Below are 25,380 nucleotides of genomic sequence, written 5' to 3'. Positions count from 1 at the left end.
CTCTGAGAAATGGGCAGTAAACAGATCAGTTAACATGTACACAATTTCTTATTTCTCAGAGAGGCCCTCAGATTTTTAAAGATTTTATTTTTTTAAGTAATCTCGACACCCAACGTGGGGCTCGAATTTATAACCCCAAGGTCAAGAGCTGTATGCTCTACCAACTGAGCCAGCCAGGCGCCCTTAGGTCCTCAGATTTAAAATCGTTTTGAGGGGTGCCTGGGTGGCTCAGTCGGTTAAGCATCCGCCCTTGGCTCAGGTCATGATCTCGTGGTCCGTGAGTTCGAGCCCTGCGTTGGGCTCTGTGCTGACAGCTCAGAGCCTGGAGCTTGTTTCAGATTCTGCATCTCCCTGTCTCTCTGACCCTCCCCCGTTCATGCTCTGTCTCTCTCTGTCTCAAAAATAAATAAACGTTAAGAAAAAATTTTAAATCATTTTGAAAAAATTGTCTAAGGAATGAGTGCTTTCTCATCCTGTCGACTGTACAGTTAAGAAAGGGAAGGTGTCCGGACCGTCATGGTTGAGGAGGTGAGTCCTGAAGCAGATGACGTCTCCAACCAAGGTGTGCTGGGTGTCTGGTTCGATGGCGTGCTCCACAGCAACAGGGACATAATCTGCCACACCTGGGTGCCTCCGGTCCCAGATTCCCAAAAGCGTCACCCCCGTGCTCACGGCCTGAGCCATGTAAGTGTAGTTCCCACTCCCTGGCCCAATCAGGAGCAGATCATCTCTGAAAGGAAATGAGAAAGGCAGACGTCTCTGAAAATCACAGTTAGAACACAGTTCTGGTGGCAGAGCTCTGCTCACAGCATTTTCTGTTCAACAGCTCAAAGGTTCAGAAGGAATTCTTTTTTAAGTTTTTTATTTATCTAAGCGGCCTCTACACCCCACATGGGGCTCGAACTCACAACCCTAAGATCAAGAGTCACGTGCTTTACTGAGCCAGGCAGGGATCCTGAGAAAGAGTTCTATGGTGGAGGGCAAGCAAGGGGTGGCCAGGGGTCAGGTCTATTACCTTCATACACAGAGTAGCCAGTAAGCCCCTTTTTTTAAATTAAGAATTTGTTTTCCAGTACAGCTTTTTTCCTTTTTTAAGTTTACTTATTTATTTTGAGAGAGAGTGCGTGCAAGTGGGGGAGGGGTAAGGAGGGAGGAGAGAGGCTCCCAAGCAGGCTCCTTAGCACAGAGACTGACGTGGGGCACGATCCCCGAAATGGTGAGATCATGACCTGAGCCAAAATCAAGAGTCAGACGCCCAACTGAATGAGTCACCCAGGCGCCCCTCCAGTACAGCTTTTGGTAATAATACTCCAACCAGCTCCCTATGGGAGCTTTGTGTGAATTAGGGCTTGACAGATTCAAGACACCCTGAAATTCTTCATTAACCAGCCAACACCATTCTGGTGTTTTCCATCCTAATGAAAAAAATAAAGATCAGATTCTGAGTAGAGAGCACGACAGGAATTTACTGGAGTTACACCGTATAACCCTAGCCCATCTGCACAACTTCTACCACAGCATGCACACCACTCCTTTGGCCCCACACCTGTTCAGAGCCAGATGAAGCTGGGTGTTGTGTGTGTGGAATTTCTCTCCGATGCTGTTATAAAACTGGACAGTGAAGGCGAGCGACACACCCACAGGAAAGGCTGCCAGAGTCCTCCCGCGGGCTGTGTACAGCACAGGTCGGCTGCTCATCCGCAGGTATGTCACTGGTGCCACCTGCAGGGGAAGGACCATTGGAGAGGAGCAGTGACGGATGAAGTTAACAGTCCGCAATAAACGGTGTGCTGCTTTCACGGGAAGCAGCTCCTGACGTGAGAGGACTTAAATCAGAGTAGTAAGAAATGGGACAGTACAGGAAATGGCTCCTTAGTTCTCAAAGCTGCAGGAGTGTGGAGAGAAGCTGGAGCTTCCTGAGGAAAAGACTGCAGGACACTTCACCTGTTTTGTGCAGAGGGCTCCTCCATACTGATTGCTAGAACTGATCATTTATCAAGAATACCGTAGCTTGGGTTTTCACACTGTGCAAGATAAGGTGTGAAGCAGCGAAGAAGCCCAGCTTTGCACCCCCCGCCCCACCCTTCAGAGCCACATTTAACCATGCTAGGTCTCAGATTTACTATCAGCTCAGTGCAGATAGTGATGCTGATCTCACAGCGTTTCTGTGCTAGTCAGAAGAGATTAACACACATGAGAGAACACAGTGGCTGGAATATGGGAGGTATTTGATGCTTACAAAATACTTTTTTGTGTGTTAGACTAAAATCTTAAATTCTAGTATCAAAGCCTAATTTTGATAGCAGTAGCTCTACCCTTCTCCCACATCCTTTTGCCAAAGCTGCTCAGAAGTGTGCCAAGTTGAGGCTAATCCCTTTTGTGGCAAGGCCTCTGAAGACCACTTTAATTTGATGGCTTGTACCCACATCAAGAGTGTCTTATCTTCCAGTTTGTTCTGACTTCCAGAGAAGTTTCTAGTTCTCAAACCAGGAAATCTGCCTCTCAGGCCATGGTATTACTTCTATTTTTGTGAGTAAGTCCTTGAACTCACCTGAACTCCAGTTATGGTTGTTTGGTTGACTCCAAAAGGTTCTACAGAAGTGACTTCCAACACGGCAGTGCCTGCAATGGAACCGGCTTTCAGAAGCCCTTCACCATCCTCCTCGATGACAGATGAATTAGGGAAGCACCTGAGAACACGGGAACTCACAAAGGCGGCCCCTTCTCTAGGGAACAAATGGAACAAGTAGCATCTCTTGGGGGCTCTGACCAGAAAGAAAGGAGTAGGGATTGCCAGGATCCCCGTTAGAGGCTGTACTCTGAGGAAAATGCCTGCCATTCTCCATGTTATGTGCTTATTTGTTCCTTAAACAAAAGTCTGCCTTTGGATTATGCCCGTGTCTTTTATTTTATTTTATTTTATTTTATTTTATTTTATTTTATTATTATTTTTAGGTTTTATTATTTATAAAAAATTTATTTTAATTTACATCCAAGTTAGTTAGCATATAGTAAGTATAATAATGATTTCAGGAGTAGAATCCAGTGATTTATTCCCCACATACAACACCCAATGCTCATCCCAACGAGTGCTCTCCTTAATGCCTATCACTCATTTAGCCCATGGCCCCACCCAGATCCCCCCCATCAACCCTCTGTTCTCTGTATTTAAGAGTCTCTTATATTTTGCCCCCTCCCTATTTTTATATTATTTTTGCTTCCCTTATGTTCATCTGTTTTGTATCTTAAATTCCACGTGTAAGTGAAGTCTTTCTCTAACTTCACTTAGCATTATACAATCTAGTTCTATCCACGTTGTTGCAAATGGCAAGATTTCATTCTTTTTGACTGCCAAGTATTACTCCATTGTATATATGTACCACATCTTCTTTATCCATTCATCTGTCGATAGACATTTTGGCTCTTTCCATACTTTGGCTATTGTCAATAGTGATGCCATAAACATTGGGGTGCACGTGCCCCTTTGAAAGAGTATACCTATATCCCTTGGATAAATTCCTAGTAGTGCAATTGCTGGGTCGTAAGGTAATTCTATTTTTAATTTTTTGAGGACCCTCCATACTGTCTTCTAGAGTGGCTGTACCAGTTTGCATACCCACTAACAGTGCAAAAGCGATCCCCTTTCTCCCCATCCTCGCCAACATCTGTTGTTGCCTGAGTTGTTAATGTTAGCCATTCTGACAGGTGTGAGGTGGTATCTCATTGTGGTTTTGATTTGTATTTGATGATGAGTGATGTTGAGCATTTTTTCATGTTTCTGTTAGTCATCTGGACGTCTTCTTTGGAAAAGTGTCCATTCATGTCTTTTGCCCATTTCTTCACTGGATTATTTGTTTTTTGGGTGTTGAGTTTGGTAAGTTCTTTATAGATTTTGGATACTAACCCTTTATCTGATATGTCATTTGCAAATATCTTCTCCCATTCCATCAGTTGCCTTTTAGTTTTGCTGACTATTTCCTTCGCCGTGCAGAAGCTTTTTATTTTGATGAGGTCCCAATAGTTCACTTTTTGCTTTTGTTTCCCTTGCCTCTAGAGACGTGTTGAGTAAGAAGCTGCTGCAGCTGAGGTCAAAGAGGTTTTTGCCTGCTTCCTCCTCTAGAATTTTGATGGCTTCCTGTCTTACACTTTAGGTCTGCCCATGTCTTTAAAAATCAAATCCCATCACATATTTATCATTAAAAAATTATTCAGCTAAAAGGACTGAAAACAGGTATTCAAACAAATAGTTGTATGTGGATGCTCATAACAGCACTATTTGCAACAGCCAAAAGGTGAAAACAACCCAAATGTTTGACAACAGATTAAAGGATAAACTAAAGATGTTATATCCATACCATGGAGCATTACTTAGTCATAAAAAAGAACGAAATACTGATACATACTATAATGGAAATGAGCCTCGAAAACATGCTAACTGAAAGAAGCCAATGCAAAAGGTCACACACATGCTGCATGATTCCACGTAAGTGAAATCCACATTCATACAGTGGTTGCCAGAAGCTGAGAGGGTGGGGGAAGACAGGGAGTGACTGCTGATGGGTGATCCTGTGGTGATGATGAAAATATTTTGGAACTAGAGAGAGGTGTCGGCTACACAATACTGTGATACACTAAATGCCACCAAACTGTCCGCTCTAAAATGGTTAATTTGATGTTACATGAATTTCCCTTCAACTGAAAAAAAATTATTATTTGTGTTAGAAAAATCACCTAGAAGGCAACAGTTTTTTCCATGTTCAATGTTTTCCCGAGGGTAAGGTTAACAACCTGGCCTGCCCTTCTCCATTCTCCTCACCTGTTGGTGTGCAGTCTGAGCTGGGAATTCATGGGCATCAGAATTCGCTCAGGCTGGCATTCTGGAAAGAACAGTTGGAGTTTTTCAAACACCTATAATGAGAAAATGAGTTCTTCCTCATTTCCGGAGAAGACAAATGGTGACCTCTGCTCACAAACTGACAACTACAAACCCACATCCACCTCACTTCAGCACAGTCTAAGGGTCCATCCACGACGCTCCTTTCCAAATGAGCCACACTTCAAACATACCTCGGTATTCTTTTTTTTTTTTTTTAATTTTTTTTTTAACGGTTATTTATTTTTGAGACAGAGAGAGACAGAGCATGAATGGGGGAGGGGCAGAGAGAGAGGGAGACACAGAATGGGAAGCAGGATCCAGGCTCTGAGCCATCAGCCCAGAGCCTGACGTGGGGCTCGAACTCGCGGACCGTGAGATCGTGACCTGAGCTGAAGTCGGACGCTTAACCAACTGAGCCACCCAGGCGCCCCATACCTCGGTATTCTACAGCACAAATCTAGTATTAGTCCTGCTTCCTACAATATTCACATGGACCACATTCCCTGTATCACTTAGATATTAAGTATTAAAATAATTCTGAATTTTCTAATTTTAGCTCCGGTAACCCGAATACAGATTTGAGAACATAAAACCTATAATAACAAATTAGCAAAGGACACTATTCAGGTTTTCTACCTCCTAGGAAAGTGCTCTTTCCTCTGCCCCTCACCGAACCAGAGAAACAAAGCCAAAATAAAGGAAAAAAATAGAAAAAGAAAAAAAAAATCAGGCCCAAATTGAGAGGTAAACAAACTTATTCGCCCGCCATAAATGACAATTTTTCTTTTGAACTCTAACAACAACCAGGCCAGTTAGCTTTCAGCCTGAGAACACCTGTAGAAACCAACTGTCTGTGTTTCCACACCTTCCCGGAAGTTAGGCTTAAATCTCCTTCTAAATCTGTGAATATAGCTAAGTGGATGATATCATAATATCCGTGTTAGGCAGAGCAGTTCAGAAATGAATCCCTCTTTAGTTATTATGGTTTCATATCCCATGTTCATTGTGTGGGGAGTTGAGGAGAGTGCATGTTCTACACTTTCTATTTCTTTATTTATTTTTAATTTACATCCAAATTAGTTAGCATAAAGTGCAATAATGACTTCAGGAGTAGATTCCAGTGATTCATCCCCTATGGGTTTTTTTTTTTTTTAATTTTTTTAAATGTCCTATTATTTACTTTTGAGAGAGAGATGGAGAGAGAGAGAAATGGGGGCAGAGAGGAAGGATTCATCCCCTATGTTTAACACTCAGGCTCATCCCAACAAGTGTCTTCCTTAATGCCCTTTAGCCATTTAGCCCATTCTCCCCCCACCCCACAGCTCCTCCAGCAACCCTCAGTTTGTTCTCTGTATTTAAGAGTCTCTTATGTATTGTCCCCCTCCCTGAATGTTCTACACGTTCTAACAGCAATACTTATATAGACACAATTAGCAAGAATGACAAAGATCTAGAAACTATAAGCCTGTTCTAGGGCTCCCTCTAGCAATTTCTCTACCTCTATCCAGACCAAGCTCCTCATGGATGATAAGAGAGTAGAACCTTCTTCTCCTTGACATGTAAAAATAAGATTTAGGTTTGGGAGCTTACCAGTATCTGAACTTCATCAGACAGTTCCAACAAATCCCCCTCAAGCTGCCCAGAGGAACTGTTCATACAGCGGACAGTGACTTTGATACTGGTCCGACCAGCTGCTTTTGTGTGGACAACCATTGCAAAGTTATTCTCTACTGGGAGCTGTAGGAAAACCTAGAAAACAGAGATGGATTAAGAAATAGTCATTAATTAGGGCACCTGGGTGGTTCAGTTGGTTAAGCATCTGAGTTCAGCTCAGGTCATGATCTCGCTGGTTCGTGGGTTCCGGCACTGCATCAGGGCCTGTGCCCACAGCTCAGAGTCTGGAGCCTGCTTTGGATTCTGTGTCTCCCTCTCTCTCTGCCCCTCCTCCGCTTGTGTGTTCTGTCCGTCCGTCTGTCTCTCTAATATAAATATTTAAAAATTAAAAAGAAAAGAAATATTCATTAATTATCACTGCACACTTCCCTCTGTGTTGTAACAATAAGGAAAATAGATGCTAGATACGTCTATAGAAAAGAACTAGGGTACCAACGATTATTCTCAGTGTTATTTCTTTTCAAATTCCCAACAACACAGGAACTCCTAAAGTGAACTCTGTGTATAGCACTCACCTAATTCTGGCAAGCCTCTGTGAGAAGCTCATGTTATCTTGAAGTTCATCCATGGACAGAGGAATGGAATGAAGGAAGAGTTCCTAAATAGGTTCAGACAGTAGGGCCTGAATTGGGAGAAATGAGGCAATATACCCTCCGGAGCTCAGAGTGGTGGCAAGGAAGCAAGAGGATGAGAAGGAAAGTTCGGGCTTTAGGGCAGTGCTCACACTAGCTGACTGTCTCCCACGGCTTCACTCACCATTCTGGCCCAGACTGGACAAGGCCGTCGGGAAGGCAGGGCCGACACTAAGGAAGGTGTTGAAGTGGACACCTGCCTACCTTTTGGGCACTTGCTTCCAATCCTCTCTCTCCTGCCTTTTTGTTGTCCAGAGCCCTCAAGACCTTTCTTCTAGCTCTCTTTACTCACACAGAGTCCCAAGTTCCAAAATCACCTTTCCCTCCTCCCCTATATAAAAATTCCCTTTTCTTATATGCAGATCTCAATCAGTTGTCTGGAAGGAAGTCTTATGCTAAAGCAAAGTGGTTTATAATGATCTACATGGCACACCACAGTGCAGGCCGCCTCCCACATGAGGGGCGCTGGAGACCTTTCTCTTCCCATTTCACCCCTTGGTTCGCCTGTGCAGGGTCTAAGGAAGGAGGGGAGACTGTGTGGTTCTCAATCATTTCTTCTTTTGGAGGAGAGTGGTGCTTCATTTTTAAAAAAATTTTTTTAAAATTTCTTTTTAAAGTTTTTATTTATTTATTTTGAGGGAGAGAGAGCAGGGGAGGGGTGGAGAGGGAGAGAGACTCCCAAGCAGGCTCTATGCCACCAGTGCAGAGCCCAATGTGGGGCTCGAACCCATGAACCGTGAGATCATGACATGAGCTGAGGTCAAGTCAGACACTTAACCGACTGAGCCACCAGGCGTCCCTGAGTGGTCCTTTAGATAAAGTTGGAGGAAGGGAGATGTAGGACAGATGCAGAGGCCCAGGCCACCCCGTTCTCACACAACCCCTATTTGCTAGTCAAGAAGAAGAGTCGAATCCCTGTTCAGGACTCTGCCCAACTGCATACAGTTTCCTCTCTCCTCATTCCAAGTATAACTAGGCTCAGGGGACTCCATGACAGACAGGAGGTTCCCTAGACTACAGATCTAGGAATATTTTCAGGAGAGCTGCAAATAGATTTTGTAGCTGTTTTTTAGACTTCTCTTTTCTTTTTAGCTGGCTCCAGAAATACCTTGTTAATCGTAGCTCCTGTAACCCCTCTGTTCTCTCCCAAGTCTACCTCTGATTCTTCATTCTTGTGGGTACTGAGTCAGGACCTACTGGGTAACCTGGCCACAGGCTCTTCCTTCCAAGGACCTGGGTGGCTGCTTCTGTGCCCAGATCACCTCGGGCAGGCTCTCTCGAACTGATGCTCAGGTGACAGTGGGTAAAGTAGCATCCACCTTTTTCTTTTTTTTCTTTCTCAGGTTTCTGATTAAGGCTTAATGCTATGTGCATTAACACATCAAATGTATTTTCTTTTTTTTAAGTTTATTTATTTAAAAAAATTTTTTTTCAACGTTTTTTATTTATTTTTGGGACAGAGAGAGACAGAGCATGAACGGGGGAGGGGCAGAGAGAGAGGGAGACACAGAATCGGAAACAGGCTCCAGGCTCCGAGCCATCAGCCCAGAGCCCGATGTGGGGCTCGAACTCACAGACTGCGAGATCGTGACCTGGCTGAAGTCGGACGCTTAACTGACTGCGCCACCCAGGCGCCCCAAGTTTATTTATTTTGAGACACACATACACAGAGAGAGAGGCGGGGGGGGGGGGGGGAGAGAGAGAGAATCCCAAGCAGCCTTCACGCTCAGCACAGAGCCTGATGTGGGGCTTGAACCCACAAGCCGTGAGATCATGACCTGAGCTGAAATCAAGCGTTGGACACATCACTGACTGAGCCACCTGGGCGTCCCATCAAAGCTATTTATCACCAAGTAGAGGCTCACCTCAGACACACTGCAGGTTCAGTCCCAGACCACCACAATAAAGTAAATATTGCAATAAAGTAAGAAAAAGAATTTTCTGGTTTTCCAGTGCACATAAAAATTATGTTTGCACTATACTATAGTCTATTAGGTATACAATAAATAGCATTATGTCTAAAACAATATATATATCTTAATTAAAATACTTTATTAAAAAATTCATACCTCCGAATGCCTGGGTACCAGATCCAATACATCTCTTTTGCTCATGGACCAATGGAATGTGAGTCCGGGGTTGGCATTGCTGAAGGAGAAAGGAGTCTGGGTACTGGTCACTCCCAGAACATAAACTGGCATCTGAAAAGAAGTGGGGCTGTGCTGTACTGCTGTAAGCCCTGCCCAGCTGGCACTGCGTTCCGGAAGGCACTGAGAATGGAGTCACCTGACTGACCTCAGTCGCTGTGATGAGTCGAGTGGCAGGTGCAAGGATCCTAACAGCCCGTAGCTGAACCACCTCAATGTGTACTTCATCCTGTTCAACAGGGAAGCAAGCTTGGACTATAAGGGGCTGTCTGTGCAGTGGGCAGAGATGCTTACGATAACTACTCTGTGCTTATTTGGGGCATTCAACAACAACAACAAAATATGCTATAGATTGTTTTTGTTCCCTAAACAATTTCTTTCTTTTTTTTTAATGTTTATTCATTTTTGAAAGACAGAGAGAGACAGAGTACAGCAGGGGTGGGGCAGAGAGAGAGGGGGAGCACAGAATCAGAAGCAGGCTCCAGGCTCTGAGCTGTCAGCACAGAGTCTGACGCGGGGCTCGAACTCACGGACCGCGAGATCATGACCTGAGCCGAAGTCGGACGCTCAACCGACTGAGCCACCCAGGCGCCCCCCTAAACAATTTCTTAAGGATAGGGACTATGTCTTATAACAATGCCAAATACTCTGTGTTTTTGTGGTTTGTTTTTTTTTTTTATATACTAAAGATTACATATTTCCTACGCTTGGTTCAGAGGATGTCAGGTAAAGGACTCAAAAGGGTTTTCCTGGGTTGCTGACACCCTCCTCATCACCACCCCACATCCCCCAATATGGTTCCCAGCTGGAAAAGTAGAAGCAGAGCAGAACAAAGAACAAATACCTGGGAAAACACAATGACTTTGCCAGTATCTTCATTTACTGTCTGGATGGTGCCATGGACCACAGCTGTGCCAACTACCTTCCCCGTAACCTGCCCCCTCCTATTCACAACAGCCACAGTCTGGTTGCTGATGGAGAAGTGAATGATAGACTGGGGCTGGGGGCCACCTTCAGACATTACCTGGAATTTAAACATGCCAGTGAATGCCTGGAACATGGGGAGAAATCATATCTCTTTTCCCAATGTTTTGTCCAAGCAACTTGACCTCTTATCTTTCTCCACTTCCCAAGAGACATATCCCACATCAACTCAAATGCAGAAGAAATCCAAGTGCCACACAACATCTATGGGGTTCCAAGAGGTAGGTTACACCCTGTTCTTTAGGGGACAGGAAAGAACTAATTTTGTTCTTTATCAGATCCTGCTATACTTGGCTGGGAGTAGACAAGAGCAGGCCAATAGGAAGAAGGGTGTGTTTTGTGTTGGAGTGAGGCAGAGTGGGGTGAGGAGAAAGGGTGAATTGTATTTCCTGTCTCTGAGATCACCTGCATCATGTTGGTTGGAATCAGTGTCATTTTCTCTGGAACAAGTCTGAATGGAGGAAACACCTTGAAGAAGAAAAACACAAAGATAACAGGGATGGACTAGAGTCAATTTTGTAACAAATGATCATGCAGCTTATTCTAAGGAAAAAAATCCTATACACAGATGTATTTTACTTCATTTATAAATATAAATTTTATTTACAGTAGCAAAAAATTATAAATGAGAATGCTTAAAAATTATATATCCACTTATCAGAATAAAAGCGGTCATTAGAATCGTAAAATGCTCTTTCAGGTACCTATCACCCAGCTTTGACAACTACCAATGGCCAACAGTGAGCTTTTAATGACATCAAAAAATACTTTTGATATAAGATTAGAATGAAAAAAACAGTATGATTCATCCATGTTAAAATAAGCATGGGGAAAAAGTGAAGGAAATACACCAAAATATTAATAATGGTTGCCTCTAAGTAGTGGAATTATAGGTGATTTTCATGCTGTGTCTTTATTTTTTGCTTTCCAAATTTTCTACAAGAAGCATATTACTTTTACACAGAAAAACAAAAACCTAAAGTAAATTACATATTGCTTTAAGAGTCAGACAACTATCATTTTCTTCCATCAAATGATTTTTAACTTGTGCAAACTAAACAAAAAGATGAATAAAGGTAAATGAGCTGAGGTATGGATTTTGGATGAGACGGTTTCCTTACCTCAATCTGGCGAGGGGCTGATGTGAATTTCCTCCCCATCTTGTCCCTGGCAACAGCCACAAGTGTGGTTTGCCCAATAGCAACAGCTCGAAGGATATAATTTTCAGAGTATTTATCCTGCTCCTCCATGAGCCTACAAAGACACATGTGTTTTTAGGTAAGAAAGATTTGATTTTTTAAAAATGTTTTTATTTATTTTTGAGAGAGAGAGGGTGTGCGTGAGTGGGGGCAGGGCAGAGAGAGAGAGACACACACAGACAGAGGATCCAAAGTTGGGTCCGTGCTGACCACAGAGAGCCCCATGCGGGGCCTGAACTCACAAACTGTGAGATTATGACCTGAGCTGAAGTCGGACACTTTAACCGAGCCACCCGAGAAAGATTTGATTTTAAGAGCAGCAAGTTATGCTACTTTCTAAGATGCTTTAATTAACATTTTCTGTTCATTTTAACTGTAGTTAGAGGGAACAGCCCGAAAATTAATTTCCAGAGTCAAGACAAAGTTCATGGCAAAGGCAGGAAGCTCCTGAAGGCCAAATATTTATTCCAAGGCTCCAAAGGAATAAGGGCAACGTTGCAAACGCTGGCAAAACTGCAAATCCTAAGCCGCCCTGGATTCTCTGTACTCCCCTTTCACAGAGGGGAGTACCGGCACCTCTGCTTCTAGGGAGATTTCTGAAGGTCCTCTATCCTGAAGCACCCCAGGGGATATCATCCAAGAAGTTTCATGAGATGGGAATATTCATGAGATGTGTCAATCTGTCCCACAAAACATATCTGAGAACGTGGAAGGGGCACTTTGTACAGAGCTGGATATGGGGAGAGTACGGGCTGAAAGGCCCTGTGACAGAAAAGGAGAGAAGAACACAGGGAGAGCAGGTGCTTGGTGCTCAGCCTGGGGAGGAGGCATTGAGGTGGCACTCACGTCAGGGTGACGATGGCAGAAGCCAACTGCAGTTTAAGCTCCATGTTTCTGAAGTACTTATTTCGGAATGGGCGTTTGGAAGAGCTGAGAGCCCTCACAGTTACTAACACAGTTTTACCTATTTCAACCTAGTTGTTAAAAAAGAAAGGTAATTTTAGTAGGAGTATGTCATTCACCAAGGACAGTCTAATAACTCTTTGAGGGTGACAAAGTGTTTTGTTGCGCTGAATGCTCCCGGTCAGGTTTTGATCAAATGGCCCTAACCCATACGTGCTGGTTTAGCTGCGAGTACTGTTTATCTTATATGTCGGAGCATTGTTCTTTAAGGACAGGTATTTCCATGAACATCACTGAAGGTCCTGGTGCACACACAGGAGCCACACAGACTACATGAAGTGAGGCTACAGGGTGAAAACGAGACCTGTTTCTCTGATGCAACTGCTTCTCTGATGCAACACAGCAAACGTCTCTCACCTTATCGATCAGGTCAAGCTCCAGCTCCTGTATGTCTGACACCCTGAGGTAGGCCACTGCTGGACCCAAGAAAGCTAAGCACAGATCATAGACCTCCAAGGTGAGAAATCCAGGATGTACTGGAACTAACTAGAAGGAAGAAGATGGTAGCTGGGTAAAGAAGCACACGTGCCCTGAGCATAATCAAAACAACTATTTTCACTAAAAGCACGAAATACAACAACTTACTTCCTTTGTGATGGGAACTGAGAGGTCACATTACGTGTTTTAGGCACAGCACAATATGCACCCTTAACAAATACTAACTGATAAAGAGCAAAGTTTAAGTTGACTGAATTGAGGCAAAATACAACATACATATCCAGCCTCTTAACTATGAATGGGGAAAGGATTTCATGAAGAAAATCCAGTCCATTTATGCCGAAATCACCAGTGCAACGGGGGCCATGGGGCAGGAGGGAAGCAGTGGGAAGACCTGGTTTTCTGTCCTGTGCTGTGGGTCCTGCCCAGCATGGCACCTGCACGCAGTGCTGAATCCACCCTCTTAAAAACAAACATTATGACCAAAGTAAGTTACATTCCTTTGAACTTTTAGAAGGAAAGGAAATATACACTTATGCTAATGTAAGCTATTATTTTTATTACTAAAAGTCAACTAAAAGCAAATGCCTTGGCATACTGACTACAAAGATAGCTTAATATATTGAGTTGTCATATCCTGGCTAAAAACATTATATCCTCAGGTTATAAAGTCGACAGCACATCTAATTAACCACCCTTTGAAATTTATCGAAATGAACCCTCTTTTAATGAAAATCTTACAATTAGATGTCTCCTATACTGTCTCATTTTAACCAGAAGCAAAAATTGCCCAGCTAGTTGAAGGAAAAAAAAAAAAAAAAACCAAACCTTGTTTTTGGTTGGCGAATATATGTAGGTTAAAAAAAAGAGGCAAATGTTACTTTTATAACAAGTTCGAGACACACAATGGCATTTTTTTCCCAATCATTTTCGTAAGAATGAGCTTTGACCTGAGACTATCAACCTGGGACCTATCTCTAGAACTTACCTGGACAGAGCTTTCTGCTTCCATGTAAGTGATGGTAACAATGTCCTGCTCACTGCTGTTGACCAAAAAATAACCAGATCCTTCCACAAGGCTAAATATTTCCTATGGAAAGATCAGACAAACAATATTCCATTTTATTCGGTTTATAAATAAGTCAAAGAAAGTAATTCCTAGCTACTGAAGGAAGAGTATGAGATTAAAAGATTAAGGTCAATGGACCAAAGACAAACTATGATTATTAAAGTATTACTACCCAAGGTATTACACATGTGTTACATATGCTTATCACTGATTTTCAATATGTAAGGTAGCTTTTTTTTTTTTTATTGCCATACATTAACCTTAATAACCTAATACTCTTCCCCTCCAACCAGATCTAATTTCACTAGATCCCTCCAACTTCTACCTTCACATCAGGGTGGTTATAGATGGTGGCGTTCTCAGGCAGTATAGTCACATCATCTACCAGGAGCAGTTCCACGGCCGCAGATCTGGGCGAGTTGGAAAGTTCCTAGAAACACACAGGCACCACAAAGGTGAGTATAAACTTTTAATTCCTCAGCTGAGAGAAGATCCAAATGTTCTTTCACATGCGAAAGATAACAGAATCAGAGAGGTGCATAGTTCTCAGAGTTAGTTATAAATGATTTTTAAGTTATAAATAAATGAAGTTTAAAGAAAAGCCTTAAATTTCAGTGATTTCCATTTCTTTCCTTTTTTTTTATTTTTTTATTTTAGAGAGAGAGAGTGCACGCGAGCAGGGGAGAGGAGCAGAGGGAAAAAGAGAATCTTAAGCAGGCTCCACACTCAGTGCAGAGCCCAACATGGGGCTTGATCCCATGATCCTGGGATCACAACCTGAGCTGAAACCAAAAGTCGGACACCCAACTGACTGACCCACCCAGGCGCCCCTGATTTCTATTTCTAATATAATAGTCTCCACTTACCTTTGGACTTTTATTCTCTGAATAGCCCACAAAATTGACTCCAATGAGTACAGTCCCTTTTAACTGATGTACCTTAAGGACCTGATGACCTGGAGATATAGGAGAAACAATAACATGTAGAACACAAAAATGTCTCCAGAAAACCAAATTTTGCCCTAATTTTTCCCAAATGATGTTTTATTGCATAGAGGAAAAACTACTTTGTGGGGAAATATACAAGAAACTGAAAACTGAGTTTTTGTGTTGACTCTGCCACTATATTCCTAAGGGACCCTGGACAACCACTTTATTTCTCAGCTTCTTTATTATTTAAAAAAAAATTTTTTTTACAGAAACAGTTTTTATTCTTTGAAGCTTCTTCATTTTGAGAGACAGAGAGAGAGAGAGAGATTGAGAGAGCAAGTGGGCAAGGGACGAGAGAGCAGGAGAGAGAGAATCCCAAGCAGGTTCTGAGCTATCAGCATAGAGCCTGGTGCAGGGCCCAAACTCACAAAACTGAGATCATGACCTGAGCCGAAACCCAGAGTTGGACAGTTAACCACGGAGTCAGCCAGGTGCCCCTCCTTGCTACCATTTTTTACACTAACTATACCATACTGTTATAGTATTACAGTATTATGGTATTAGAGCATTATAGTATTACATACACTTGAGTACTATGTTTCCACGTTCCCAAGCTCTTAGACTTGTCCTATGGGTAAGTTTCCTGTGGGTGGGGAGAAGGCTGAATCTTTACTTCCCCTTCTCTAGTGTTTCTTATTCCATGAATGGATATACCATCCGTCTAAATGCTCATGCCAGAAATTTAAAGGTTGGCCTTTGTACCCCTTTTTTCTTCACCTTTGGGACTGATCTGTGGTAGACTGCCATATAATTGTGCCTGCTGGTATCCATGCCTTTGAGTAGTTCTCATCCACCTTGACTCTGGTTTTGGCAGCTGACTTGCTTTGGTGAAATGCCAAATGTGATACAAGCAGAGGCTTGAGAAGCAATTACATATAAGGGCTCGCTGGCCTCTCAGGACCTCTGCTTATTCCTCTGGCCCTTCTGTAGGATTCACTCACTTTATTTGGCTCATTTTTCTGTCTCCTCTTTCTATTGCCCCTGCAATGTTAAGGTCTCAGTGCCAATGTTACTTTCTCAGGCAGCCTTCTCTGTTCTGAACTAGGTTAGGTTCTCCTATTGTAAATCTTAAAGCACCTCATAGTTGCCCATCAAAACACCTAACACAGTTGTAATGTTTGAAGTCTATTAAGGCAGAGGCCGCAACTACCTCACGTACCACTCCACCTTCAGGTGCCTAGCACAGGCCCTTACATTTAATAGCACCCCAATAAATATTTTCTAATAAATGAATAAAATTTTCATTATTAGGTAAATAATAGGCAATAAATATATTTTAAAAAGTAATTTTATGTTCTTGTGAGAAATACTGCATCCTAGACCCTACCTAGCTTTACAACCAAGGAAATCTACATTTATGTTTGCTAAAACATACAATAATCAAAGATGAAAGGAGAGGTATGATAAAATCTAAAATAAACTGTCACCAAGGTGCCTGGGTGGCTCAGTCAGTCAAGTGTCCGACTTCGGCTCAGGTCATGATCTCATGGTTTGTGAGTTCGAGCCCCGCATCAGGCTCTGTATGACAGCTCAGAGCCTGGAGCCTGCTTCAGATTCTGTGCCTCCCTCTCTCTCTGCCCCTCCCCCGCTCATGCTCTGTCTCTCAAAAATAAACACACATGAAAAAAATATATATAAATAAAATAAACCATCACTCAAGGGAAATACTTCGTGCAGAAACATTTAGCAGGTTATGTGAAAGGATTTGTAAGTCACCATAATACCGTGTAGCCGGGTCTGTCCGCTGCCATCATCCTTTGCTACCATCTCTACTGAATTATAATCTTCAAAATGAGCGAGTGTTTCATTTGAGGATTTCCATTCTAGCATTAGTGAACTGAAATTATCAAACTTTCTCCTGTGCTGATCAAACACTGCCAGTTCCAAGACTGTGTCCCTCAGGCTTGATACAGGAATCTACATTAAAAAAATAAAAAAGAAGAAGAAAAGAAAAGCAAGGCGCTTGAGTGGCTTGGTCAATTAAGTGTCTGACTCTTGGTTTCTGCTCATGATCTCATGATCTCATGATCTCATGGTTTGTGGGTTCAAGCCCCACATTGGTCTCTGTGCTGACAGCATGGAGCCTGCATGGGATTCTTTCTCTCCCTCTTTCTCTGTCCCTCCCCCATTCACACTCATGCTCTCTCTCAAAATTTTAAAAAAAAGAAATAAAAAAAGGAAAAAAACAACACAGGAGGCAGTAAGATATCCCTGAAGCTAGGGCTCATGTTTCTCCCAATCTATTTTCTTTGACAATTTTCAAACCAACAGATATGATGAAGGAATAGTATAATGAGTACTGAGACACATCTCACCTGGATTCACCACTTGTGTTATCTGTCTCTCCCTCTAATTTCCTACCCTCCAACCAAGTGTGTGTGTCTGGGGTTTTTTTTTTTTTTTAATGTTTATTTATTTTCGAGAGAGAGAGAGAAACAGAGTGTGAACAGGGGAGGGGCAGAGAGAGAGGGAGACACAGAATCTGAAGCAGGCTCCTGGCTCCGAGCTGTCAGCACAAAGCTCAATGCGGGGCCCAAACCCACAAAGCACGAGATTATGACCTGAGCCGAAGTTGGATGCTTAACCAACTGAGCCCACTCAGGTGCCCTTGGGTTATTTTTTGCTAAATGATGTAAACATCATGAGGCTTTACCCCTAAATAATTTAGCATGCATTTTCTAAGAATGTGAATATTCTAAGAAAAACAGTATTAGCACACACAAGAATATTAATTCAGTTTCATCTAATATACAGTCAATATTTATTTTTCCCCAATGTCCCTCAAAGTATCTTCTATACCTGTGTTTTATTTTTGATCTAGATTTGATCTTGATAGATATATATTCTTATGAAACATATATAACATACATCATATGAAAGGATGACTCAACATCATAAAAATTTCAGTTATTCTGAATTTACCTATAAATTTAACATAATCCCCACAAATATACCTGGAACTGAGGAAATCTATATCCAACAATTAGCTGACCACAAAGCTAACTTAGCAGAAACTTTGGTGGCCACAGAGGACAAAGAAAGAATACAGACATTACCGAACTAGTTCAGAAAAGGTTACTAACCACTACCACAACAAAAAACAGTAACTACCACAAAACCTATTAAGGGGAACAATATGATTTCAGAATTGCTAGATTATGTTATTTAAAATGTCAACTTTTTGGGGCACCTGGGTGGCTCAGTCAGTTAAGCGTCCGACTTTGGCTCAGGTCATGATCTCATGGTTCGTGGGTTTGAGCCCTGCATTGGGCTCTGTGTTGACCGCTCAGAACCTGGAGCCTGCTTTGGTTTCTTCTGTGTCTCCCTCTCTCTGCCCCTCTCCTGCTCACACTCTCTCTCTCAAATATAAATAAACATTTAAAAAATATACAAAATGTCAAGTTTTCAACAAAAAATTATTAGAGATGCAAAGAAACAATAAAAGTACAGCCCATATATAGGAAAAAAAGCAGCTGACAGAAACTGTCCCTGCAGATGCTCAGACACTGGACTTACTAGACAAAGAGGTTTTTTTTAATTAAAATTTTTTTTTTAATTTAAGAGAGAGAAGGAGAGAGTGTGCAGGGGGGAGAGGGGCAAAAGGAGAGAGAGCTCTGTGTTCAGTGCAGAGCTCAACGCATGGCTTGATTCCAAGACTGTGGGATCATGACCTGAGCTGATATCAACAGTGAGGTGCTCAACCCTTTGAGCCACCCAGGTGCCCTGAGAAAAAGACTTTTAGTCAACTATTTTGCTCAGAGAACTAAAGAAATTCATGTCTAAATAACTAAAGGAAAGTATGAAAATAATGTCTCATATATAGAGAATAAATAAAAGACCAAAATTAAATTATGAAGTTGAAAAGTGTAATAATTGAAATGAAAATTTCTCTACAGGAACTCAACAGCAGATCTGAACAACCAGAAGAAAGAATCAGAAAGCTTCAAAATAAATCAAATGAGATGATCTAGTCTGATGAACAGAAGGAAAATAAATGAAGAAAAATGAACAACATCAGAGACTCACAGGACACCACTGAGTGTGTTAACATATGTAAAATGAGAGTCCTAAAAGGAAAAGAGAGAGAAAAAAGAGGAAGAAAGGATATTTGAAGAAACAACGGCTAGAAACTTCCCAAGTTGATGAAAAACATTAAACATCCAAGAAGTGCAAAGAACTCCAGGTAGGATAAATTCAAAGATACATACATCTAGACACATAATAATCAAACTTTCCAAAGTCAAAGAGAAAGACAGAATCATAAAAGCAGAAAGAGAGAGGATTAACACCTAATTTCTTATAAGAAACCACAGAAGCCAATGATGAAAGAAAAAGACTGCCAGCTCAGAATTCTATACTGAGCACAATAATCCTTGAAAAATGAAATGCAGGGCTCAAACCCACAAACTGACAGATTACGACCTGAGCCAAAGTCAGATGCTCAGCTGACTGAGCCTCCCAGGCACCACTTGTACACTTTTAAAAGGGTCAGTTTTACGGTATGTATATTATATTTAATTCCAAAAAAATAAATTCTAAAGTATGGAGAAATATGTTTGTAAATTGCTCCTAAATGGTTGCAAGATAAGAAGAAGTTGTACTTTTCCTGCAAATTTTCTGTAAATTTTTTTAAAAGTTTATTTTGAGAGGGAGAGCATAAGCAGGGGAGGGGCAGAGAGAAGGAGAGACAGAATCCCAAGTAGGCTCTGAGCCTTCAGCCCAGAGCCCGATGTAGGACTCAAACTCATGAGATCATGACCTGAGCCCAGATCAAGAGTTGAACACTTGGGGCGCCTGGGTGGCGCAGTCGGTTAAGCGTCTGACTTCAGCCAGGTCACGATCTCGCGGTCCGTCAGTTCGAGCCCCGCGTCAGGCTCAGGGCTGATGGCTCAGAGCCTGAAGCCTGTTTTGGATTCTGTGTCTCCCACTCTCTCTGCCCCTCCCCCGTTCATGCTCTGTCTCTCTCTGTCCCAAAAATAAATAAACGTTGAAAAGAAAAATTAAAAAAAAAAAAAAAGAGTTGAACACTTAACCGACTGAGCCACCCAGGCACCCCGCAAATTTTTTTATAAATTTAAATTATTTCAAATGAAAAATGTGACACTGAATGACAACTATACAGATAACTTTTATTCTGCTCCATCTAAGTGGATTTTAAAAAAGTAAATCATTTATAAACTTCGAATAATATTTCACATGGAATTTAGTTCTGAAAAAAATGAGTTCCTAACCCTAACATCTCATATTCTTGTTATTTTATAATAAAAAGACAGAATAGTATAAAAGTAAAAAACAAGAGCTTTGGAGTCAGACAGAATGTGCTGCTTTGTAGCTTTATGACTTTGGAGAAGTTACTCAACTCCCAGGAGCCTCAGTTTCTCCATCTCTAAACAGGAATAATTGGTTGTTCTGTTCTCTAAGAAATGACTTCTATTCTCCTATGCTTGGAATTAAAGTCCACCTCACTTAGTTTATAGTCTGATGTTCTAGTTTCAAGGTTAGAAAACTCATTTATTCCTCATTCCCTACTAGCCATGCTATTGCTTATCATTATTCTTCATGGGTCTGGAGTAGAGATAAATTCTATTACTTACCAATAATGCCAATAAAACATCTGTGAGGGAAAAATATTAACCAAACTAACTGGAAGTTTGGAGACATCTTCATTGTTTGTTGCCATAATTATAAGCTGACTATGTACCTATGTACAGTAAGCAAAGTCATTAAGTCATCAAATGTCACTAGGTGTAGCCAATTCTAACTTAGTTTAATCATCTCTTTTCAGACACTATCAGGGAATGAATAACAAATAAAACAGTCTCCTTAACTTAAAAAAAATTTTTTTTAACATTTCTTGATTTTTGAGAGTGAAAGAGATGAGCAGGGGAGGAGGAGAGAGAGAGGGAGACACAGAATCGAAAGCAGGCTCCAGGCTCCGAGCTGCCTGCACAGAGCCTGACGTGGGGCTCGAACTCACGGAGTGCGAGGTCATACCTGAGCCGAAGTCAGCCGCTCAACCGACTGAGCCACCCAGGCACCCCCAGTCTCCTTAACTTTAGTAAGACAACAATTGCTTCTCGGCCTTTTGGCCAAGATCAAGTGTAACTTTGATAAGACAAAAGCCATACTTCAGAGCATTTACCTCTAAGGCACAGAAGACAAAAGTGCCAAATTAGTTGGCACCACTGTACTCACCAGTTGCTTGTTGTGCTGTGGCAGAGGGCATGGCTGGGCACCAGCTGGCACTCTGTACACTGGGGTTACTGACATGCTGGCAGGGTGGGCACACATGAAGCGTACCTGCACAGCCTCCACAGCTGGACTAGGGTTCAGGATACCTGGGTGATTTCCAATTCGGAATGTCAGAGCCTTTAAGGAAACAGCAGAGCAAGAGGCAACCATGAGTAGACACTCGATGTCAGCTGGGCCAATCTATACACTTCAGAATCGTTCAATCTCCAGTACAGGGTGTCTCTGGACATCATAATCATCATAGTTCTTAATCTATGCACATAGTTCTTGTGCTAAGAGAAACAAAGGTATCACGGAAATTTGGAAGCAAAAGGAATATTAAAAAATCTAATTCTGATCAATCACTTCAGTCTTTTCCTCCACCAAATCTTTTGTTATCAGTTGGTAAAAAGTGGAAAAACTATTCTGTGTTTCAACCTTTCTCTGGTGGAACACCAAATGAGTAATAGACCGTGGAGACAAAAGGTTAGAGGGCTCCAACAGGGGTGATGACTCTGACGCTGACACCCAGCCACATACACAACAAAGTTCACGAGAGACTTTAGAAAGAAGCACAGTTCTTATTAATTAAAATCACATATCGATTTCTTGTGAGCTGGTTACACAGAGTCATACGCTGAATTCTCAACCCCAGTCAAACTGCAAACCTTTGTTTCTGGTGTTGACAGAAGCAGGGCATAGCTGGGCGGATCCATCACTACCTCTAAAATAATAAAACTAATTGAACTGATAAAAGGCAATATACTATCTTATCTGCATAGATCTAACTGGTTCTTCAAAACTGCTCACCACTCACAATTGCTAACCAATCAAAATTGCTAATAGATGACTTTAACTTTCCCTTCCTTGCATTCTTTGGAGGTGAGGAACCATATAACATCTAGTCTAGACAACAAAGATTTGAATTATAGTGATAAAGTGACTGAAATAAGCTCATGATTACAAAAGAATCTTGAACCATTTAGTGAACTGTCAGAATTATCAAATGAGTAAAATCTTTGAGTACATTTAAAGGATTGCAAAAGTTTTTTTTAAAAGGCCTTTAACTGGTAATTAGAATTTTCCTATCTAGTATAAATGAAATCTATTAGAATCTGAAAAGGAAAGGGAGCCCCTGGGTGGTTCTGTTGGTTAAGCATCTGACTCTTGATTTCTTCGGCTGGCTCACGACCTCATGGTTTGAGAGTCTGAGCCCCATGTCAGGCTCTGCACTGATGGTGTGAAGCCTGCTTGAGATGCTCTCCCTCTTTCTATCTCTGCCCCTCCTCCATTCACTCTGTCTCTCAAAAATAAATAAATTAGCATTAAAAAAAAGAATCTGAAAAGGAATGGCTAGAAACACAAAAGATTTGTTGGAGTATTAATTGCTAAAAGAAATGTTAGGGAAAACATATTTTCTACTTACTTGTTCCCCTAAATCCAGGCACAGCACCCGGTAGATGTACTGGTTCTGTTTTCGCTTAGCTGGCAGCCGGACTTGTGTTAATTCAATTTTCTCTGTCTTCTCCATGCTCAACTCCAAAAAGAATCGGGAGGGCTCCAAGATCCATGGACACGGGCCCCCTTCAAACACCATTTCCTTTGCAGACCGCCATGTCACCAACGCCACTTCCACAGGGTTTACAGCCTGATGACATTCAAAGAAATTATCCTCGATTGGTCAACTCAACAGTTTTCTCAAGCGAAAAACTCGTAGATTGTTAATTCCCAAACCAGGAGACATGTACATGATGCCTCTCACTTGGAAGCTTCTCAACCTCCGTACTAATTTAGATCCTACCGATATATTCAGGCCTGTGGGTCACTTCACCCATTAATGTCTAATCATTCCAGACCACAACCACTTCCACATCCTCTAAGCTCTTGCAGCATTCATCTGTACTATTCATTTGTACATTAAGTCATCTCCTAATGCTGTTTATTTTTTTTTAATTTTTTTTAAATGTTTACTTATTTTTGACAGAGAGAGAGACATAGCATGAGTGGGGGAGGGGCAGAGAGGGAGACACAGAATCCCAAGCAAGCTCCAAGCTGTCAGGACAGAGCCCAACGCAGGGCTCGAACTCACGGACCATGAGATCATGACCTGAGCCAAAGTTGGACACTCAACCAACTGAGCCACCCAGGCACCCCTCCTAATGCTGTTTAAATGTGTCAAATGCTTCATATGTGAGTCTAATAAGTCTTATCCAGGGTACCCAGGTGGCTCAGTAGGTTAAGCATCTGACTGTTGATTTCAGCTCAGGTCATGATCTCATGGTGCATGAGTTCAAGCTCTGTGTTAGGCTCTGTGCTGACAGCTCTGAGCCTACTTCCAATCCTGTCCCCCTCTTTCTTTGCCTCTTCCCCACTTGTGTGTGTGCACGTGTGCTCTCTCGCTCTCTCTCTCTCTCTCAAAAATAAACATTAAAAAAAATAAAATAATAAAAGAGAATTTATCTCCCTCAGCTGGATTTAATATAATATTGTGCACATAAAAGGTATTGAACAATAGCTGTATAAGCATTTAAAAATTTTTTTTAGGAATTACTGTTTTTTTAAAGTTTATTTATTTATTTTGAGAGAGAAAAAAATAGCACAAGTAGAGGAGGGGAAGAGAGAGAGAGAAAAAAAAAATCCCAAGCAGGCTCCATGCTGTCAGCGCAGAGCCCAACGTAGGGTTCAAACCCAGAAACTGTGAGATCATGACCTGAGCCAAAATCAAGAGTCAGACAGACACTCCACCAACTGAGCCACCCAGGCACCCCTGTATAGGCATTTAAAATGTATATATATTTTGAGTATAGTTGACACACAATGTTAAATGTGTCAAGAATACAACATAGTGATTCGACATCTCTGTATGTTGTGCTGTGCTCACAAGTGCAGCTACCATCTGTCACCATATAACATCATTACAGTAGCACCGACTACATTCCCTTAACACTGTGACTTTTATTCCCAGGACTCATTCGTTCAGTAACTAGAAGCCTGTATCTCCTCTCCCCTTCACCCATTTTGCCCAACCCCCACCCCTCCCAGCTAGCAACCACCATCAGTTTGTTCACCTAAGACTGATTGTGCTTTTTGTTTATCTATTCGCTTTTTAGATTCCACATTCGTGACATTATGTGGAATCATTTACCTTTCTCAGTCTGACTTCTTTATTTTACTTAGCATAATACCCTCTAAGTCCATCCATGTTGTCACAAATGGTATGATCTCATCCTTTATGGCTATGTAATATTCCAGTTTGTGCATGTGTATACTTACCACATCTTCCTTACCCATTCACCTACCGATGGGACACTTGGGCTGGTTCCATACCCTGGCTGTTGTAAATAATGCTTTAATAAACATAGGGGTGCATGTATCCTCTCAAATTAGTGTTTTCATTTTCTTTGGTTAAATACCTAGTAGTGGAATTACTGGATCATATGGTATTTTTTTAAAAAACATTTATTTTTGAGAGAGCACATGTGCACAAGCAAACAGGGGAGGGGCAGAGAGAGAGGGAGACAGGATCTGAAGCAGGCTCTGTGCTGACAGCAGAGTGCCCAATGCAGGGCTCGAGCTCATGAACTACTAAATCATGACCTGAGCTGACGTCGGATGCTTAACTGAGCCACCCAGGCACCCCATGGTATTTCTATTTTTAGTTGTTTAAAAAAAAATTTTTTTTTTTACATTTATTTATTCTTGAGAGACAGAGAGAGACTGAGCACAAGTGGGGGATGGGCAGAGAGAGAAGGAGACACAGAATCCGAAGCAGGCTCCAGGCTCTGAGCTGTCAGCACAGAGCCCAAAGCAGGGCTGGAACTCACAAACCACGAGATCATGACCTGAGCCAAAGTCAGACGCTCAACCGACTGAGCCACCCAGGCGCCCCTTTTTATTTTTAATGTTTGGTTATTTTTGAGAGAGAGAGAGAGAGAGAGAGAGAGAGAGAGAGAGAGAGCGCGCGCGCGAGCGAGCATGAGTGGGGGAGGGGCAGAGAGACAGGGAGACAGGACCCGAAGCAGGCTCTGGGCTGACAGCAGTGAGCCTGATGCAGGGCTTGAACTCATGAAGCCGTGAGATCATGACGTGAGCTGAAGTCAGCGCTTAACCGACTGAGCCACCCAGGAGCCCCAGTTCTCTTCTAGGTTTTTTATGGTTTCAGGTCTCATATTTAGGTC

At 42.0% G+C, this 25,380-nt stretch overlaps 1 protein-coding gene across 20 annotated transcripts in view; it reads right to left on the bottom strand.

Annotated features, from left to right (window-relative positions):
- NUP210L (nucleoporin 210 like) overlaps window positions 1–25,380 on the bottom strand; it is an 85,067-nt gene that overhangs the window by 16,431 nt on the left and 43,256 nt on the right. For 14 of the 20 annotated variants that reach the window (XM_019822511.3, XM_019822512.3, XM_019822508.3 and 11 more), the window contains 18 exons: window positions 22,629–22,850; window positions 21,167–21,340; window positions 16,696–16,888; window positions 14,849–14,937; window positions 14,308–14,412; window positions 13,902–14,003; window positions 12,833–12,961; window positions 12,359–12,486; window positions 11,435–11,567; window positions 10,719–10,781; window positions 10,174–10,353; window positions 9,478–9,558; window positions 9,252–9,404; window positions 6,467–6,625; window positions 4,817–4,908; window positions 2,552–2,726; window positions 1,547–1,722; window positions 513–730 (listed from right to left, as the gene is read on the bottom strand). In XM_019822511.3, the coding sequence (XP_019678070.3) occupies window positions 513–730; window positions 1,547–1,722; window positions 2,552–2,726; window positions 4,817–4,908; window positions 6,467–6,625; window positions 9,252–9,404; window positions 9,478–9,558; window positions 10,174–10,353; window positions 10,719–10,781; window positions 11,435–11,567; window positions 12,359–12,486; window positions 12,833–12,961; window positions 13,902–14,003; window positions 14,308–14,412; window positions 14,849–14,937; window positions 16,696–16,888; window positions 21,167–21,340; window positions 22,629–22,850 (2,572 nt within the window). The remainder of the gene's footprint in view (window positions 1–512; window positions 731–1,546; window positions 1,723–2,551; window positions 2,727–4,816; window positions 4,909–6,466; window positions 6,626–9,251; window positions 9,405–9,477; window positions 9,559–10,173; window positions 10,354–10,718; window positions 10,782–11,434; window positions 11,568–12,358; window positions 12,487–12,832; window positions 12,962–13,901; window positions 14,004–14,307; window positions 14,413–14,848; window positions 14,938–16,695; window positions 16,889–21,166; window positions 21,341–22,628; window positions 22,851–25,380) is intronic. The other 6 variants (XM_019822507.3, XM_019822509.3, XM_003999791.6 and 3 more) reach the window with 4 other exon arrangements.

Source organism: Felis catus, chromosome F1, assembly GCF_018350175.1.
Source record: "Felis catus isolate Fca126 chromosome F1, F.catus_Fca126_mat1.0, whole genome shotgun sequence".
Classification (NCBI taxonomy): Eukaryota; Metazoa; Chordata; class Mammalia; order Carnivora; family Felidae; genus Felis; species Felis catus.
This window is presented reverse-complemented; position numbering and strand designations above follow the sequence as displayed.